Source organism: Apium graveolens, chromosome 6 (assembly GCF_009905375.1).
Source record: "Apium graveolens cultivar Ventura chromosome 6, ASM990537v1, whole genome shotgun sequence".
Classification (NCBI taxonomy): Eukaryota; Viridiplantae; Streptophyta; class Magnoliopsida; order Apiales; family Apiaceae; genus Apium; species Apium graveolens.
The window spans coordinates 46,384,655-46,399,436 of NC_133652.1; the positions used below are offsets into that span (position 1 = coordinate 46,384,655).

Here is a 14,782-nt window from a genome sequence, read left to right on the forward strand (position 1 = left end):
CTCCAACCTTGAACGGTATGGGTTTTACTTTTTTATTGAAATACCTTGCGACCCTCTGTTGGTACGCAGCGAGCTTCAATTGAGCATTTGCCCGGGCTTCATCTAACAGATCCAAGTGGAGCCTCTGGTTAACTTCTGCATTCTCCTCGACGAACACATCTCTCCGTAGAGATCCTGCTCCTACCTCCACGGGAACCATGACCTCATACCCGTAGGTCAGCAGAAAAGGGGTTTCACCTGTGGTTGTCCTAGGTGTCGTGTTGTAAGACCAAAGGACCATAGGCATTTCTTCTGGCCAATCCCCTTTCTTTTCTTCTAACTTTGCCTTCAAGGTATGTTTTATGATTTTGTTTATGACTTCTGTCTGACCATTACTCTGTGGATGATAAACCGTGACGAAGTCTTTTTTAATCTTTAAGTCTTCACAGAGCTTCCTTAACTCCTTACTATCAAATTGTTTTCCATTGTCTGAAATGAGCTTGTAAGGAATACCAAACCTGCATACTATGGAGTTGAACACAGAATCTCTTATCTTCTTTGCCGTGATCGTGGCTAGTGGCGTGGCTTCTGCTCATTTGGTGAAGTAGTCCACATCTACCACGGCGTATTTCACACCCCCCTTTGCTTTGGGTAACTCTCCAATGAGATCAATCCCCCACATGACGAAAGGCCAGGGACTTGTTAATGAGGTAATGGTGGATGTCGGGATGTTGGAATAGTTGGTGAACCGTTGGCAACGATCACAAGCCCGGACAAAATTGAAAGCATCTTCCCTCATAGTCGGCCAGTAGTACCCTTGTCTGAGCAATTTTAATGCCAAAGAACCACCCCCCGAGTGATTGCCACAAATCCCTTAATGCACCTCTCTGAGAATATAATTTCCCTCTTCCCTGTCCACACAACATAACAGTGGCTGGTTAAATCCTCTCTTGTATAGTACCCCGTCATACTCGACATACTTTGCAGCTTGGTACCGAAGACGTCGAGCCTGTAGTTTATCCTCCGGTACAGCCCCTGACTGAATATAGTTATGGATGAGGGTTATCCAGTTTTCTTTTGGGATTTCTTGCGTTTGAAACACCTCCACCTCTGGGATACTTGGAACTTCCTGGATCCCCAAGGGGATTTGTCCAAGTTGAACGCTGTCCATCTGTGAACCCATCTTGGCCAAAGCGTCCGCATTACTATTCTCTTCTCGCGGAACACTTTCCAGTCTGGCACTTGAAAATTTTCCCAGTAGGCGTTTTGCACATCTCATATACAGCTCTGTCCGCGGTCCTCGGGTTTGGAATCCTCCGTTGACTTGATTGACAACTAATTCGGAATCACTTTGAACTATCAAATTCACGGCCCTACCTCCAGAGCTAACTTCAGACCGTTAATCAAGACTTCATACTCAACATCATTGTTGGTAGCATAAAACTTGAAATGGATAGCACTCATCAAGCGGTGCCCCTCCGGAGTAATCAAGACTATCCCGGCACCGGACCCGCTGTTGTTTACGACCCCGTCCACATGTAATGTCCACCACGGGTGGGGGAGTTCCTGCTTCTTTTCGTCCTGATGACTTTCTTGCGGGGTTGGTTTTGCCGGCACTATGGCCTTATCATCAATTTCTTCATCAAACTCAAGTACGAAATCGGCCAACGCTTGTCCTTTGATTGCCGTGCGTGGACAATATTCCAAATCGAATTGCCCTAGCTCTATGGCCCATTTTAACATTCTTCCTGACGATTCAGGTTTATGTAAAATTTGCCGGAGCGGATAAGCGGTGCGAACTTCTATTCTGTGAGCCTGAAAATACGGTCTTAGCTTTCGTGCCGCAAGAATAAGAGCGTACACTAATTTTTCCATGTTGGTATATCTGGTTTCCTCATCCAACAACCTTTTGCTTACATAGTATACAGGCCACTGGTGGCTTGCTTCTTCCTTTAACAAGACGGCACTGACGGAATATTCTGACACCGCCAAATATAGAATTAATGTTTCTCCGTCTTCTGGTTTGGCCAACATCGGCGGATTTCCCAGTTGTTCTTTGATTTTCAGAAAAGCTTCTTCACAATCAGGGGTCCACAGAAAATCCTTCCCTCTCCCTTTGATCGCTTTGAAGAATTCTTTGCACCTATCCGACGACTTTGACACAAATCGATTCAGGGCCGCGATCCTTCATGTTAGACTCTGTACCTGTTTGACACTGGTGGGAGATTTCATGTCTAGCAGAGCTTTTATTTTTGCCGGGTTGGCCTCAATTCCTCGGTTATTGACCATGAATCCCAAGAATTTTCCCGACTCTACGCCGAACACGCATTTCTGCGGGTTCAGTTTCATCCTATATTTTCTCAGGATATGGAACATTTCAGTTAAGTCGGCGACGTGGTCTTCCGCCCTTTTCGATTTCACGAGCATGTCATCCACATACACTTCCATAGTCTTCCCAATCTGCTTCTTGGAAATTTTGTTTACCAACCTTTGGTAAGTGGCACCGGCGTTGATCAGACCAAATGGCATTCCGATATAGCAATAGAGCCCTCTATCGGTGATGAAAAAGGTGTGCTCCTGGTCAGGCTCATACATAAGGATCTGGTTATACCCAGAATATTCGTCCATGAAGCTGAGCAGGGCATGTCCCGCCGTGGCATCGACCAACTGATCAATTCTTGGTAGGGGAAAACTATCTTTTGGGCATGCTTTATTTAGGTCGGTGAACTCCACGCACGTTCTCCATTTGCCGTTGCGTTTTTTTACCAATATCGGATTTGCTAGCCATTCTGGGTAAAAAGATTCTCGAATTAGTCCGACGTCTAGGAGCCTTTCTACTTCTTCTGCTAGGGCTATAGCTCTCTCTCCACTTACGGCCCTTCGTTTTTATCGAACCCCTTTATGCTTGGGGTCGATATTCAATCGGTGGCACATTATTTCTGGATCAATCCCCACCATATCAGAATGGCTCCATGCAAATACATCAAGGTTCGCCAATAGAAATATTGAAAGACTTTCCTTTAACCTTGGTGCCAATTGGGACCCTATTCTCAGAACCTTACTCGGGTCTTTTTCATCAACGAGGATCTCGATCGTATCTTCTGCTGGCCCCATCTTTTCCGTCGGCATTGGTATCCGGGGATCCAAGTCAAGGGGATTATAGATCTCCTGGTCTTGTAGAGAGGGTGCATCCCCTTCAGGCGGTGTGCCTTGCGTAGTAGAGTCATCAACTTTTTCAGTATATTTTGCGGGCGAGGGTGCTCCTGCAAGAGGAATGGCATCACCCTGTTCGAGGCTTTGCAAGACATCAAATCTGCCTTCTAAACGTTCCCCATGGAAATCTGCTTGGACTATGGTATCCATCGCCTCCTCTTCTTCTTCCAACATCTCAATTCTGATTATGTCTTCCAAGTACAACATTGTCGAGGGCAACTCAGAGGGATGTTCTTCTTCTTGCTCAACATAATAGTGGACTCGGATTTCCTCGGTTGGTTGCTCAATGCTTTTCTCCCGATCCATGTCCGGAGTATCATCGGCGTGGGAGTCTTTTCTGAAACCTTTCAATGCTTGCATGTAGCACTCCCGTGAGTCATATTGGGAACCCCTGATAATTCCCACTCCATTTGGCGTTGGAAATTTGATAGTTAGGTGATGAATTGAAGTGATGACTCTCATTTCCCGCAGAAAAGGTCGTCCCAATAACACGTTGTGGGACGATTCCTGATTCAGAACCTTAAATTCGAGCATCTTTGTTACCGACAGTGGGCTTTCCCCCAGTGTACATGGGAGCCGAATTGACCCCATGACTCTAACTCCTGCACCTGAAAAACCATAGACCCACGAGTCTTCCCCCGACATATCCTGATCAGGCAGTCCCATCTTTTTGAAGGTGCTGTAATAGAGGATGTTTGCGGAGCTTCCATTGTCCACAGAGGCTCTATGGACATTCTTTGTACCGATTTGGATGGAAATAACCAACGCATCATTGTGTGGGTGATGTACCCATCGGGCATCTATTTCTCTGAAAGTGATATCCATGGACTCACCCTTAAACACCTTGGGTGGCCGGGTTTCCACCCTATGAATATCTGTGAGAGGCCTGAACCGGGCTTCCCTAGCGTATTTTGCCAAGGCTCGGTTGCTGCATTCCATTCCGGGATCTCCCCCGTAGATTGTTCGGATACTGCCATCTCTGATAAATTTATTTTCCTCCGGGGTATCATTGTTTGTCCCGCGTGGGGCTCGTCTTTCCTCTTCCCTTGTCCTGTCATCCTTGTGCTTCCTTACTTCCTTAACTACCCATTATCCGAGGTATCCTTCCTTGATAAGCGCTTCGATTTCGTCTTTTAAATGTCGGCACTCGTGCGTGTTATGTCCAGATAATTCATGGTATTCGCAATATTTTTTCTTGTCTTTGCTTTGCCATGATGATAAAGCTTCAGGTTTTCTAAATAGCCCTTTATTTCGGTTTACCTCATAGATATGGTCGATAGATGCGACCAAAGGTGTGTACCGGCTTGTCCTGTAGTCATAGTTTGAGGGAGGGCTCCATCCCCTCCTTGTGCTTGTTGTATTTATCCGGTCTGGGCTTCAACTATCCCTTCGGTATCTCGGGCTTGGTGACCTATCCCTCTTCCTTCCTTTGTTTCTCTGACTCGACTGTGAGGTTGGTTGTACATCTGCCAAAGATTGTTCTATAGCTTTAAAGGATTCTGCCAAAGTGAAGACATCTGCGAGAGTGGCCGGATCTTTCCCTTGTAAGTGCTTCCAAAAATCTGAACCAACCCTTAATCCTGCGATCAGGAAACTTTTTAAGGCTTCGTCTGACGCCCCCCTCACGCTAGTAGACTCGGCGTTGAACCTGTTGAAGTACGATGTTAAGCTTTCATTTTCTCTTTGCCTAACATTGGCAAGAGTTGTGACAGAGGGAGCGTATCTCACCGCGGCTTGGAACTTAGTTAAGAACAAATTCTTCATCTGATCCCACGAGGTGATCACCCCTGGCTCGAGCTTTTGAAACCACTGCTGGGCGCTTTCTCTAAAGGTTGCCGCCAAGAGACGACATCGAGCCAAGTCCGGGACTTGGTACACATCCATCTCTATATTAAAACGGCCCAGGAATTCCACCGGATCTGAGTTTCCGTGGAAACGGAGATCGTTAGTAGTGTTGTGATACCCGGCCGGCAATTGTGCATCCCTTACTGCTGCCGAGAATGGGGACGGGATTTCAGCTGTAGCCGTCACCCTGCCTTCGAGATGGTTAAGTAGCCTTTTCAGATCTCCTACATTGAAAGTTCCCACGCCGGGAATGGTCTGCATTTGAGACTGCGGACCTTGGGGTTGTAATGGAGGTATTTCCACTTGATTCCCCCCGGAAGGGGCTTGCTGCTGGTTTGTATTCTGGGCCTCTTCAGGTATTACAATTATTTCAGGATTTCGTTCTTGATTTCTCCCTTGATTCTCTTCCCCACCTTGGCCGCGGCCCCGAACCGTACCGCGGTCATAGTTTTCTATATTCCTGGGATCATCATGTTCCACATAATCATAGCCATCTGCTTGGTTATACCAGCAGGAATCAAGGTGTCCGCGGTGATTGCCACGACAGTACCCGTCTAAATATCTGCCTCGGCCTCCACCTCTTCCTCTCCATTGAGGCATTCTCTATCGATCGTTTCCATACCCACGTCCATATCGATCCAGCGATCAGCGGGGAGGAGCTCTCTCATGATCGCGGTGCCGCTCCCTATTTTCCTGGGGATTCGGGGGCACACGCGTTGGATCGCGGTGCCGCTATCGATTTTCCTGGGAATTCAGGGGCACACGCGTTGGATCGCGGTGCCGCTCCCGATTTTCCTGGGAATTCAGGGGCACACGCGTTGTATCATGGGGAGTCACATCTCCGCGATCAGCTTCTTTCTGCCATTCAAGTAACACCATTCTCAAATCGTCATCGCCCAAGCGAATCCCCAAGCGATCTTTCAGAGCTGCGAAGCCTCGTGGCTGATTCTCCGGCATTGACTCCGCCTGCCGGCGTTCCTCGAGACTACATCCAGAGCGGTGCGGATGGGTGGCTCCCCGGTTATCTGTTCGCAGAATTTCCCGTCCATCAGCATCTTCTTCCACTAGCTCAACGATCGGGGACGTGTCATTAGAATAGTCCAGGCGTCACGGGGTTATCGGCACACGCCCTCTTTCAGTGTGGCCATGGCCGGCCGAGACATCCCTGTCTGTCATGGGTGTTTTTCCAGGCGCCTGAGCCGCTCGGTTAGTAGCCGGAAACGAGATCTGTGATGGCGGTTCTTTATCGGAAAAGTGAACAGTAGTCGGTGGATCCGATGAACAGTACTCGTCGGAAAAGATGAACAGTGTTTGGTGGTGTTGATTATTGGGGGCTGAGATTGCTTAGGGTTAGTGGTGGCTCCTTTGCGCTCTCTCTTCTCCCCCCTTACAATGTGCCTACTTACCCCTATTTATAGGGGATCAAGCCCACGTAGTTCTTGGGGAACAAGAAACCTAATGGGCTTAGATTTCTTATCCTGAGGCCCAATGGGAAACCCACTGGAAACCGTCTTCTACTAGCTTTAGGAATGTCCGCCGATGAGGCCCAACCACAAAGGCCCAAGGCTCGTCCATGGCTTCGAGACTTCACGGATGAGGCATCTCCCTGGCCAAGGATAACCCTCCGCTACCAGCTGTTTCTCTAGTTCGTGGACGCAGGTATAGCCGTGGTTCACCCCAAATGTTGGACGCATCCTTGTCCCCCGATAAGGAGCCCCTACCAGATTGCAGGACAAGTGATCCCAAGCTTTTGGATGCGAAGTGCAGGATACTCCAAAGTCTCCCAACGAGGACACCCGTTGACTATAGAGACAGAGCTCCCAAAGCACACACCAGATTTCACCCCACATCCCCAATGAGGACACCCATTGACTACAGGAGGAGGCCTTCAGTCCAGGCATACCCCTGGAGGTCTCTGACCACGGACACCGCCTTTCCTGTAGATATGCTACAGGAAGGAGTTCTTCAATAGAGTACCTGCATCAATAGGTTAGTAATAACATTCTCCATCTTCCTTGAGTCTTCCAGAGAATCCATCCAAGCAGCACATAAAAGTTATATTTATATGTCAGGTAAAAGTTGAGGGCGCGCCCTGACATCTCTGTATGTCGGCACCGCCCTGTGTTACCAGCCTTTGGTCTCTTCTTTTATCATTCTACATCATAGGGCGCGCCCTAAACTATTCATCTTTAGGGCTCGCTCCAATTCTGTCTAAATCAAACAAGTCTGCCAAAACAATCATGTCCAAACAACCCGTCCAAAGAGCCTTCCTTGCTCAAGATGCGCCCTAAGGCTGACTACACTACATGTTTCAGTTAAGAAAATTCTCTCCTCCTTCTTGATAACTAGACGCGCCTTCTCTACCTGTTGGAGGGCGCGCCTTTAATGCATGATAACCACAACTGTCAATCAGCTATTCAATTCAATGGGACGCGTTCTTAGGGCGCACCTTCTATTTATGGAAAGTCAATCTCATTTTTTTCCTAGATTTCAGGCGCTCCTCCTTTAATTCTGCCCATTATATTAATCTTAATCTAAATATTGTTTATACCAATTTCTGGGCATAACATAAATGAAGAGTAAAAGTTAAATGATTATTGTCTCGTACATCTTAAAGTATCAAAACAATATTAAATTAAGTAAAAGTTAAAAGATTTATAAAAATTTGAAACTAGTTATGAAACTAGCGTGCAACTTTTATTTTAACACCAAAATAACACCTTTTAGTGTCAAATTATAATAATGACTATAGTCATTTTGCATCTATAATTAGACTTACTTATTTACAGAAGAGCAGAGTTTGAGTTTCCATTTCTTTAATAACGAAGTTGCGATGCATTAAACTTTCATTTTTAGTTCAATAAAAACTCAAATCCCTTCTTTGGGAGTTTTGCTGGTTTGGAATCAAATATTTATTTGTTTATATAAATAAATATAAATTAAAATTGAACAGATACTTTTTATAATACTATGCGCCTATATAATTATAATCAACAGGATGATAGTCTGATGAGAACATATATTAGGCGGAGGACTCTGATAATATTTAGCATCATTTAAAATGTTCAAGTACACGATATAATTGTTTTCACTATTTTTACTACAAAATTGTTGTCACCTAAATCATCCATCTCAGTAGTTGAACATATACATTTGACGACGTATATTGTCATAAAGATATAAACAACTACTCTCTTATTTGAAGGGGACAAAGAGCATGAGAAACAGATGTGCTTCAAATCTTGGCGGTGATAGATTCATGTTCATCGCATACTAGACATTAATACTTGTTTATTTCTCCATGCTCACCAACCGGAAGTCACTCTCTTTCTTATTTCTCCGATAGTCTTGTTGTCTCCTCCACTTTACAGGCGTCGACACTTTTGGAAAATTATATCTCATATATTAAAATCATTGAGATTTAGAGACATCAAGATCGAATATCGACTTTTTTATATCAAGAATCGAATAAGATTCGGATGGGTCAAATTAACTATTTTAATTAACACTCTGTCCCGTTCCTCGCACACAGTAGTGAGCAGACAAAGACATTGTCAGTTAGATTGTACTACATTTTCCCTCAGACTCACTCCATGTCCGAACCCCTTTATCTACATTGGATCAACTTAAAAACATAACACTCTACGTACATACACACGCACACCTTTGTAAATATGGTTACTGGAAAGGTGACGGGTTTTCAAAGAACTTCAGCAAATCCAAAACCAGTCGCACCTATAAAACAACCATCTTTTACAACCTCAACGAAGCCACCTCAAAAGGGACCACCCTCACGCTCATTCAGTGTTTATTTCCCACGTGCCTCTGCGCAAGTCCAGCCACGTCCACCTGATGTACCTGAGCTTCTCCACCTACTGGATGAAATGCAGCAGAGAGAGTGTGTATTTAAGACACAGATTCTTCAACTAAAGAAATTTAAAGAATCTAGTTCTGTTGTTTCGGATCTAGAAAACAGGATTGTCGAAAAAGATCATGAGATTAAGCGATCGGAAACAATGGTGGCTTGTTTGGGGAATGAGAATGAGAGGTTGAGGCAAGAAGTTGAAATGCTGCATTGTAAGTTAGTTGAACAGAGTAGAGATTATGGGGAGAGAATTAAGGCATTGGAAGCTAAGGTTTCGGAGTTGAGTCCAATGACAAAGGTGGATATTAGGAAAAAGAATGGACAAGTATCGAAATTGCAGAGGTTTCAGGGCTTAACTGATGTTTCTTGTAAATCTAGTGTTAGGAAAAATGGGAACATTCTTGAAAAGTTTGATTATTTAGAGCAACCAGTAGGTAAAGAAAAAGTTGAATCTGAAATTATATTGCCAGATCGTTTAGGAGTTAGTGTAGAGTTTGTTGTATCAGCTGAATCTCGGATGCCTAGAATTCCAAGACCCCCGCCAAGACCAAATGTCACATGTGCTGATTCGTCAGACTCTGTCTTGTCATTAGTTGTAGCTCAACCGTTGTTGAATGTGGCTCCTCAGCCTCCCCCACCGCCACCTAAGGGGTTTATGGTTGCGGTGGGGAAGGTGAGGAGAGTGCCGGAGGTTGTGGAGTTTTACCACTCTCTGATGCGGAGAGATTCGAGGAGAGATACTGGTGGTGGAGGAGCGACTGATGGGATGCCAGGGACTACAAAATCACGAAACATGATCGGGGAGATTGAGAACCGATCATCCTATTTGCTTGCAGTAAGTACCATCGTATATCTTATTTTTCTTGATTTAGCTTCTTGTTACTTTGTCAGTAAACACAACTGACTGAATCTAGTATTCTTAGTGTATCCAAGTATTACTTCTTAAAAATGCATCACTAGTTAGGACTGAATATGTTCTTGGTTTGAGCCTTTGAGTGCAATAAGTTCAATTACATGTTCTTTTTAACTGGATTTGTGACATGGCGGGCTTTTTTTCCCAAGGACTAACTTAATGTTTTATATTTCCTTGTCATCTCCAATTTCAGATTAAATCAGATGTAGAAACGCAAGGTGAGTTCATTAGGTTCTTGATCAAAGAAGTCGAGGATGCTAAATTTTCAGATATTCAAGATGCTGTTGCTTTTGTTAAATGGCTTGATGACGAGCTGTCTTACCTGGTAATATATATATAATCCTACCCCAGTGATAAGTTTTTCTAAATATTCTGTCCTGTAGTACAGTGTCATTAATTATAACTTTGATAAATTTCTTAATTTTAGGTCGACGAGAGAGCAGTGCTTAAACACTTCCAGTGGCCAGAGAAAAAAGCCGATATATTAAGAGAAGCAGTATTTGGTTATTGTGATGTCAAGAAGCTGGTATCAGAGGCATCTTCGTTCAGTGACGATCCCCAGTTGCCTTTTATTCCCGCTCTCAAGAAAATGCAAGCCTTGTTTGAAAAGTAAGCCAACACCTTAGCTTTGTGTTTGCCTAGATTTTAATGCAAAACATGTTAAGAGAGATGATTGCATTCTAAATGAGTAAACAATTGTGACTGCACAGACTAGAGAACGGAGCTTACAATCTCTCACGAACTAAGGAATTGTCTGGCCAACGATATCAAGGGTTCCAAATTCCAATAGATTGGATACTAGAGACTGGATTTACAAGTCAGGTAAATGATTATATCCTCAAGTTCTTTAATATATACAAGCTCAGATATATTCCACAGTTTTAAATTAATTCATATTTTTACTATTTTTTTTTCTAATTTTGCTGGAGTATAGTAGTCATATACTAGCAATTAGTGTCTTTTTCTTCAGACCATTGCGCATAAGGTGACTGATCATATACTATAGTTGCAAAGGCACCCACTAGTCTTAATGTCATATCATAGAATGTGGAAGTGATTGTTAGGGCATTCGGCCTTTCGTCGTGTTCATCCATCTGTTCACCTATAAATGGAGCACAGCCTGGAAAATTGGAGTTGGGAAGCTCTCTTAAGAATTCTGTCGAGGTTACTACTATACTAGGTGGCTCTGATCTCAAAAGGCAATTCGCGCACTTAATAAATTCTTGGACAAAAAAGACTTCAGAGATCCTAGACCAAGCAAGATCCGTAGACATTAACATATCACCTGTTTTTTTTAGTTGTTATTTCATTTCGTATAGATATTATAGGCCAAACAAGATCCGTATACATAAATTTTGTCGTTGAGTTATTCATAATTTTAGCATTCAAAAAGTAATATAATTGCACTTCAAAATATCCTATCCTTTTGGACCCAATACTTAAATATACAAGATTATGTTTCCATGCCCATGACAGTATTGATCTAAGCCATGTGCTTGGGTTTCTTACCTATTTGTAAGATTCATCTCAATAGACAAGTTAATGTAAATCATGAATACGGTATTAACTAATGTTTCTGTGGACTTTATCAGATTAAGCTAGCATCTGTAAAATTAGCAATGAACTACATGGAAAGAATTTTGGCAGAACTTGAAATGGTAGGTGGGGGCTCTGAAGAAGAAGAAATGATAGTTGAAGGAGTAAGGTTTGCTTTCCGGGCACATCAGGTATGACTTTTAATTTTGACATTTCATAGTCAAGGTCGGTGCTTGAAAGTTTTGTCGTAAACTTTAAATAATTTGATCCTGGGCTGGGCAGTTTGCAGGGGGTTTTGATGCAGAAACGATGAGGGCATTCCAACATCTGCGACATAAAGCAAGACTGTGCGGTATACAATGCCAGAGTCAACAACAAAATTATGCTTGGAGGTCTACAGCTTGCTGAAACAGAGAGAACACAATAGCTCTACAAACACGATGGAAGATCAATCAAGGATTGTAATTCTTGATTAAAGAACCTTTCAGAAGTTCAAAGTAAATTAATTACTTTATTAGCTATCTCACGCTAATTTCCGGGGCTTTTCTGTGTCCAAGTCACCATACCAACAACTAGCCCTTCTAAGCAACAGTGTAATTTTGTAAGATGTGGGATACATGTGGTATTTTGAGCCCTCATCCCATGTTATAATTTGGTTTACACTTCTTGAAATTGTGCTACATTGTGTATATCTTTTTGATAAGCAGAGTATTCGACCACCTTTGAAGTAGAACACGTAAAAAGTTCATTCATATCACACCTAAACACAGGGAAACCAATGAATTGACTAAGTGAGAATCAGTGATGGTCAAGCTGATGAATATATAAATCACAGTGGAGGCATTTTGAACAATGAAGTTTTGGAGGGACTTTCTGCTTTAGCTGGAATGCGGAACAAGTGGGAGATTAAAATGTTTTTCGTAGTCGAACTTTCAGTATGTATCAGACGCTGAGTAACACTAAACTGAAGGTTTAGTGTAGTGTTCTCTTATCTTGTTGTTTCTTGTTAAGTACTATTTCCTCATTTCAATCAAATTTATTGCTTAGCCTTAAGATTTACAATGTTTTAATTATTTTCTATTTGACTACTTTTATGAGAGGTTGAGATTGGATATCCGGCTTAAATGTCACAAAAAAAGAATAACTAATGACAAAATCTGATATTAAAGCTCAATCTGGAGCCATTAGTGATCAACTAAAGTAAGTATAGAGATAGATTGTATATATGTATATCTATAGCAACTGTATTGATTAGAAAGAAGAAGATATGATGTTATTTTCCATCCGTTTCTTATATACATACTCAGAGAAATGTGATGTTATTTTCCATCCGTTTCTTATATACATACTCAGAGAAATGTAATGTCTTTAATAAACTTTTCCGCCTAAACTTAACTATAAGTATTTCTATTTTTAATTTAAATACTTGAATATGCCAATACCCCCCTCAAGTTGGACTTTATGGAGGTTCAAACAGAAGACCAAACTTGAGAGACTTGAGAGACTTGAGAGGCAGTTCTTTGTGTTGAGCCGCAGACAAAGTCTTTGTTATGATATCCGCAGACAGTTCTAATATGAAATTTTTTGATGAAGCCAGAATTAACAAAATCTCGAACGAAATGGCAATCCATGCGAATCTGTTTAGTGCGTTTTTGAAATATCTGATGCTCAGCAATATATTTTTGTTACAATAAAGATTAATAGGTGTTTGATAGAAATATTAAGATCAATGAAAAAGCCTTCTAACCAGACAAGTTCACTAGTAGTATAACTTATACTACAATATTCAGCTTCAACAGTACTCTTAGAAACTATCTTTTGCTTCTTATGTTCCAAGAAATCGAAGAGAAACCGAGAAAAATAGCATAACCAGATAATGACTGAGTCGAAAAGGGACAAGTAAGTCAATCAGCATCACAGTACGCTGTTAATTCCAGAGAAATGTTTTTCCTTATAAAACAAACCAACATTTAAAGTACCTTTGAGATATCGTTACACATGTTGTGCAGCATTTAAATGAAATTGTGGAGGTGCAGACAAAAATTGAGATAATTGTTGAACAACATAGGAGATATCAGGTCTAGTGAGGTTCAAGTAAAATAACTTGCCAACTACCCTTTTGTAAATTTCAGGATTAGAAAGTGTTGGAGTGTCATCAATGCTTAACTGCAAACCTTTTGACAAAGGAAAAACAACAGGAGTACAATTGAGCATATTAATATCCTTAAGTAAATCAATGATGTATTTGCGTTGATTAAGTTTGATTTTTGAAGCATCCATGTAAACTTCAACCTCAAGAAAGTATTTAAGATCACCTAGATCCTTGATAGTAAAAGCCTTATGTAAATCAAATTTGATAATTTGAATTGCATCAAAATCATTTCCAGTAAGAAGTAAATCATCCACATAACAGACAATGACTATATAAGAAGTGTCTTGTTGTTTGATAAATAAGGAACAATTTTGATTAGATTAACTGTAACCCATATCAATAAAAAATTTAGTCAGTTCAATGTTCCATTACCTGGAAGCCTGTCTTAAGCTATAAATGGATCTTTTTAATTTGCAAACGAAGCCTGGAGGAACATCATAGCCAAGAGGAGGCATCATATAGATATCCTGATCAATAAAATCATGAAGAGACGTATTGTTTATATCTAATTGTTGAATGTGCCAATTGTTTGTAGCAGCTAATGCAATTAAACATCTAACAGTAGTAAATTTGGCCATAGGATTAAAAGTATGCTTGAAATCCTTTCCCTTAATCTGTTTATCCCCTATTGCCACTAATCTGGTTTTGCACCTTTCCACAGAACTATCAGGGTTGAACTTAATTTTAAAAACCCATTTTGAACCAATAACATGAGCATCAGGAGGTAAAGGTGTCAGATCCCAAGTTTCATTTGCCTCAAGAGCAACTATCTCTTTTTGCATAGTTTCAACCCATCTAGGGTCCCCTTTAGCTCGCATAGAAGATGAAGGTTCAGAGGTATTTAAAACAGAATTAAGACTTGTCAAATTGTGATGGTCAAGATGAGACAGTGATGATTCAAAAACACATTAAAAATGTGTGATGTAACAGGAGAAGCAAGAGAAATAGACTTGCTAGTGGGAAGAACAAAATTATCAAACTTCTTAGGTAACTGAGAAACTCTAAAAATTCTTCTAAGTGGAACAATATCAGATGGAGTATGTGGAATGAATATATCAGAAGAAGTAGATGTAGGAGAGTCTGGAGAAGCATAATCAATGACATGTAGAAGAACAAAAAAATAGGTGTTATCAATTCAGAAACAACTGGATTGACCTAAGGTAGAGTAGGGGCAATATGAGAGGAAACAAGAGTTTTGAATGGAAAACATGTCTATTAAGAAAAACTTGATAAGTTGCAAGATCATATAATTTGTATCCTTTTTGAGCATAAGGATAAC

At 41.7% G+C, this 14,782-nt stretch overlaps 2 protein-coding genes across 3 annotated transcripts; one reads left to right on the forward strand and one right to left on the reverse strand.

Moving 5' to 3' along the window:
* Positions 1–1,344: 1,344 nt before the first annotated feature.
* Positions 1,345–4,131, reverse strand: LOC141664986 (uncharacterized). Its single transcript, XM_074470946.1, has 3 exons — positions 3,042–4,131; positions 2,185–2,768; positions 1,345–2,133 (listed from the first exon to the last, which is right to left on the reverse strand). The coding sequence occupies exons 1-3, from the start codon at positions 4,129–4,131 to the stop codon at positions 1,345–1,347; spliced, it is 2,463 nt and encodes an 820-aa protein (XP_074327047.1).
* A 4,096-nt stretch (positions 4,132–8,227) lies between these two features.
* Positions 8,228–12,480, forward strand: LOC141664071 (protein INCREASED PETAL GROWTH ANISOTROPY 1-like). Of its 2 annotated transcripts, XM_074469930.1 has the most exons (6): positions 8,242–9,737; positions 10,009–10,140; positions 10,243–10,424; positions 10,526–10,637; positions 11,408–11,542; positions 11,634–12,480. In XM_074469930.1, exons 1-6 carry the CDS (start codon positions 8,712–8,714, stop codon positions 11,757–11,759), a joined length of 1,713 nt encoding a protein of 570 aa, XP_074326031.1. In that variant the 5' UTR covers positions 8,242–8,711; the 3' UTR covers positions 11,760–12,480. The 2 variants fall into 2 exon arrangements, with proteins under 2 accessions (XP_074326032.1, XP_074326031.1); XM_074469931.1 differs by lacking the exons at positions 11,408–11,542; positions 11,634–12,480 and adding an exon at positions 10,786–11,399 and having other exon boundaries at positions 8,228–9,737.
* The last annotated feature ends 2,302 nt before the right edge of the window (positions 12,481–14,782 follow it).

Excerpts from the sequence above, each read along its gene's own strand:
- LOC141664986 (XM_074470946.1), bottom strand. The coding sequence starts at position 4,131 with ATGGAATGCAGCAACCGAGCCTTGGCAAAATACGCTAGGGAAGCCCGG. Across the intron at positions 2,769-3,041 it reads CGTTGATGAAAAAGACCCGA|AATGGCTAGCAAATCCGATA; the intron begins GTAAGGTTCTGA and ends CTTTTTACCCAG. Across the intron at positions 2,134-2,184 it reads CTCCCACCAGTGTCAAACAG|TCGTCGGATAGGTGCAAAGA; the intron begins GTACAGAGTCTA and ends TTTGTGTCAAAG.
- LOC141664071 (XM_074469930.1), top strand. The coding sequence starts at position 8,712 with ATGGTTACTGGAAAGGTGACGGGTTTTCAAAGAACTTCAGCAAATCCA. Across the intron at positions 10,425-10,525 it reads ATGCAAGCCTTGTTTGAAAA|ACTAGAGAACGGAGCTTACA; the intron begins GTAAGCCAACAC and ends GTGACTGCACAG. Across the intron at positions 10,638-11,407 it reads AGACTGGATTTACAAGTCAG|ATTAAGCTAGCATCTGTAAA; the intron begins GTAAATGATTAT and ends GGACTTTATCAG.